The following is a 5,209-nucleotide window of genomic DNA, read 5'->3' on the forward strand; positions in this document are numbered from 1 at the left end:
ACAGCTTCCCAGATGCCTCTGTCAACCGACCCCATAAAGATTTCCATTCTGACTTTCCAGAATGCATAGTTATCACCAGTAAAAAGAGGTGGTCTGTTGATGGATGCACCCTCAGCATATACTTGATTTTGATGACCGGCCATTTTCGCAAAAGTTTGAAAGAATATCAAAGCAAGCTCTGATACCAATTGTCGGAACAATCGGTACCATTATAGAGTTGCCCAGCGGAATAAAATACTCAGAAAGCGTGTTACGGTCACAAATCGAGTTATGATGGTCCGTTTTAGAAAATCAATTTTCTTAGAGAAAATTTAACAAACACTTGATGTGCATAAAACAGTAACGAGTGTAAGGAATAGAAAAGTTGACACACTGGATTTTTATCCTGGTTCGATTCAAAAGAATCTACGTCCAGTTGTTAATCACTATAAAGAGTGATTAACGATTTCACTAAAATCAGTTTCAGCAAAATACAATTAAGAGTGAATAAACAAACCGAAATATAAAACCTTCCTTCGACCAACGAAATGGAAGCCAACAATCTACACTTTCCTTCAACTCTGGAACAGTGCAGAACAGTTCTTCCTTCGACCAACGAACCGGAAGAACAATAGCGTTGCCAACTCGAAGAGAATCGCTCCGACCTTTGACCCACAAAGCGAGAGCTTCTCCTTTTCACGAGACTAGGCAGTGCAATGAACTAGCTTTTGGAACTTCCTCAGATCACACTGTATTCTCAAAAGCTCAGTTATCTTTCTAAGAGTTATAGAACTCATCTATATAGCCCACTGTTCTAAAGTTTGCAAAGATGAATTACAACTGCCGCAGATAATCTATTATTGTTAGTGATAATCGATTATTCGAGTCCGTTACAGGGTTTTCAAAAAGTGATAATCGATTATCCTGAGGAATAATCGATTATTCCAGAGACTTTTGACAGTTCTCATCAGAACTGTGACAATCGATTATTTGGAGTAATAATCGATTAAATGCGTAGCAGTTCTAAAAAATACGAATTTTTCTAAGTATTACATGTTTAAGGCTTTTCCTAATACATTTATAATCTACAAATTGCTTTTAAAACAACTATAACAATGTATCATCTTTCAGCATCATCAAAATTATTTATCTTCAAATTTACCAATGCTCTTCATTGGTAACAAACTTACCATTGCCACACCATTTCCACTTAACTTGTCACATATATCTAAAACTGACAGCTCATTCAATATTACCTTAGGTGGACATTATATCGTTAGCAATTTAGACGCCGTCAGCGAGAAAAACCAAAATGAACAACTTTTACAAAAAATGTGACCACTTTGAATATTAAAAAGAACTTAAGAATCACTTTGAACAAAAGATACGAATACAAAAATCAAAATAGTATTAAGAAAAAAGAAGTAGAACTCAATTACTTAATATTTTTTTATAATTTTGTTGTTTAATAATTAATATAATCATGCCATAGAAAGAATATAGTTGCTTAAATATTGAGTCACACTTGAAACTCCTTTAAAAAAGTTTTTAAAGATGATAAACTCGAAAGAAAAGTTACTTAAAAAAAGTGACGTGTTATGGTGAAGATGAAAGAAAACAAGTATATATCAAACACATAATTTAGAATATTTATATATTCTTTTTCAGTTTTTATGCATATTAACTTATTAAAATAATCTCAACATGTGCATGTTATTTAGATTATTATTTTAGTTCCTCTTCATAATGTTGTTCATAATACATTCTTAATTTCATCGCATACTTGTAATTCATTTCTAATTCTTGTTGAGATCAAATAAAGAATACACCACATATTTAGACCTAAATTAAGAATCCACTTTACTTCCAATAGAAAGAAAGTTATAACCAAATGCACCAAACCGATTAGGCTCGCACATGAGAAACTGATTAAATAAACTTTTACATCTTGGGACAAAAATCAGCCATCTGCAACAAGTGGAGAAATTAAATTATGCACTTAACCATTAAGTAACCAAGAACCAACATGGCATTTTGGACAGTGAAATTCTTTTTTCACATAAATTGACTCCTACATCTGTCATTAATTGAAGAAGCTCACAACAAAGTGAGACAAATGATTCAACAGCTATTTGGAGATCAACGGAGACAAAGTATGTCTGTTGCACATAAGTTTTCATTAAGGAACAACTTAAATAATGTGTACATATTTGTCTCTAACATCTGATGAACTAGGAAATGGCCTCAAAGCAAGAGAAGCTAGCTTAGACCATCACCAACGCCTGCAGGAGTGGTGCAGTGTGCCTTTCTTGCAATAGCCTATTTCAAAGCACCGTTCACCTCCTCAAGGCTTGCATAATGTAACCCTGATATACTGAATTCACCGTGCCACATATTGCGTAACAGATTTTCTTGCAATAATAATGTAAAAAAATCTATACCTATAAGTACCACATACCTGGTAATTCTGATACACAAAATTTCAAGTTATTCATAGTCACAACTTCTGGTTGTCACCCTCAAACAGTAATTGCTCCTACAAATTGAATCAAACAGGGATGTTGCCAACTCCAGTTTCAGACCACATTTAGCAGCCAAAGGTCTTTTCTTACCCTGAAATTTGTTTTGTGCAGGAAGAAGATGTCACCGTAAGAACAACACTAGAAAGGGTTATTTATTACTGTAGCACTTGTGTTGTTTCCCTTTTCTTACTAGAGTATTACAGATAGAGATTGATATTTTACATGTTTGATGACGACATTGTTCCAGTTAATAACAGATCTACGCTGAATGAATCTTTCCTCATTTTTTTCTATTTCATTAAATGACACCTTGTTACTAAATAGTAAATATAGGTTACAGGATTCATCAAAACTCGAAAAAGTTAAACCACAAAGAGATAAATAATGAACAAAAAGCTTAAAAGGACACTTGGAAAATATGGAAAATTGGAAACAAATATAACATGGATTATGCTTAAAGCAACTAGCATGTTGTCTACTAGGAAAACTACCCATACAAATAGTTCTTGCTCACATACAATTCAATTATAATCCATAGATTGTCAGAAGAAGAGACTAACATCACCCTCCAGCTGCAAGGATTTTATCCACTAATTTCATGGAAAACATATTTTCGTATCCAGAAACAAGTAGAGAAAAGGAAACCACATAAATGAAACTAAAATGATCATGAAGGAGAGGGAACCAATCATAAACTCCGATTTACTGAACACCAAAATTAATATGCTGCACCATTGTTTTTCTTCTTTGGAATCAAAATACTTATTTATTAAGTCCATATATTGATTCAGTAGGAAAACTATCTTGGGCATTGAGAAGATTCTCATGAAAAGAATGCCTATGGCAAAGACCAGAAATATTACATATTTGCTTTTGCCTTTGGTCTTTTCAGCAGAACTGATCATACATATGACACTATCAGAGGTTCTCTGGAGCTGTCTCTGGATTTATTCTCGAAGTAGAAGTATAATACCAACTGTGTCACTCCCAAAACAGTTCCTATCCCATTTGGCACCTACAAATCAAGTAAAGATTTAGGTACAGTTGTACTGCAAATATAAGTCACCAAAATGAACATTCCAAACTAAAATGGGTATCCAAGAATTAATAGATAAAAATAGGAGTTGGAAGCAAACTTACATAAATGAAGACATCATCGTTGAACAGTCCATAAAGAAAGAAAGAGGTGCTCATTAGGAAGGTGGAAAGTGAGAGATAAAATGGCATGAATTCAACACTTTTTGTCTGAATGACCAATTTCTGAGAAATATAGCATGTAATGTAAGTAAATTGACCCTAATTGATAATGGTCATATTATACATGGAATTAAGGTAACAACACACTCACAATTATAAACAATGGAGAGGCAAACATCGAAATGAGAGACGCGCAGCTCAAAAATCCCACAAAGAACCGACGCATTTGAATGTCATCTATTTCCAAGCTTCCAACTAAAATGATTGCAAATACTCCAAGAACTGCCACCAACAATACAATCATTCTCACCTACTCAACGGAAGTATAAAATACAGTTTAAGAATTAACCACTGATATTTGTCCTCAATCACATAAAATAAAATAAAATAAATAATCTTCCAAATTCCAACAGAGAGCTAACCTTCTTTGATTTCTCAGCATACATCAGGAAGAGAATTATATACACAAACTGAAAGACTGCTCCAATTGAGTTAACAGTTGTAACCAACAAATTATCAGCAGATATCAGAGGTGTGCCATACCACATGCAGATCAAGCAGTTCAAGAGCGAATAAATATATGGCAACCCTGAGAACATCTCCGTCGACCCATTTCTGATAATTCTCCTAAATGTGGGTCTGCGTATTAAAAACAGCACAAGAGTTACACAATGAACAGAAATAAACAAAAAATTCTTCTGAATTCAACAGTTCTTCAAAATCCATAATGAAACTTACATGGGAGACACAAACAACCCAAAAGCAAACACATTCCCTGCAAATAAGCAAGTTAATATAGAGCAAATGTGATGATCAACAACTAAAATTGCTCTGCTTTTAATATAGCAATCATAAAAGCACCTGCAACCCCCGCTGCATCCTTGGCAACTGTACAAATGGAAAAAACAGCAAACAGAGACATTGATGGATCCTGAATCACCAACTCCAGATAGGCACAACAGAGTTAACTAAATGAAATCAAACCCTCAATTAAGCAAATTATACGATACACTTTCTATTTGTAACAAATTTTGAGGCATAGACTTGAGGTCGTCCCCTTTCTCTCACAAAGGTACCTCCTTTGTCTCTCTCTTCAAAATCAAATTTATGATTAACGCTAACCTCAAATATATCTATCTCTCTCTCTCTCTATATATATATATATATTTATATATTATATTTATGTGGTTGAAGCAAATGACTTCACACAAAATAAAATAAAATAAAGTGACTTTAAAGCCACGAAAAAGAAACCAATTTGCATTTGAGATTTGAGTTGGTCCACATGTTGTTAGAAATTTGACAGCAGCTTTTAGGCTATATTGAAAGTGTGCTGTGTTTGGAATAAGGATGAGCTGTTAAGGATTAGAACGGCGATGAAAATACAATAACACCAATGTTTTTTTTCTCTTTCTAGTTTTTATAATTATTTTCCTTTCACTTTAGCCTTTTTTTTTATATTTAAAATTTATAAACTGATTTTCATAAATCTTAATAATAAAGCACGTGGT

General features: G+C 33.5%; 1 protein-coding gene across 1 annotated transcript; it reads right to left on the reverse strand.

The window, feature by feature from the left end:
* Positions 1 to 1,948: 1,948 nt before the first annotated feature.
* Positions 1,949 to 4,826, reverse strand: LOC148201430 (bidirectional sugar transporter SWEET2-like). The gene is made up of 7 exons (XM_088111073.1): positions 4,560 to 4,826; positions 4,437 to 4,473; positions 4,121 to 4,337; positions 3,850 to 4,008; positions 3,642 to 3,761; positions 3,365 to 3,516; positions 1,949 to 2,592 (listed from the first exon to the last, which is right to left on the reverse strand). Exons 1-6 carry the CDS (start codon positions 4,618 to 4,620, stop codon positions 3,403 to 3,405), a joined length of 708 nt encoding a protein of 235 aa, XP_087967199.1. The 5' UTR covers positions 4,621 to 4,826; the 3' UTR covers positions 1,949 to 2,592; positions 3,365 to 3,402.
* Between the last annotated feature and the right edge of the window lie 383 nt (positions 4,827 to 5,209).

This window comes from Vigna umbellata, chromosome 3 (genome assembly GCF_029865625.1).
Source record: "Vigna umbellata cultivar VRB3 chromosome 3, Vumbellata_1.0, whole genome shotgun sequence".
In the NCBI taxonomy this organism is placed as follows: domain Eukaryota; kingdom Viridiplantae; phylum Streptophyta; class Magnoliopsida; order Fabales; family Fabaceae; genus Vigna; species Vigna umbellata.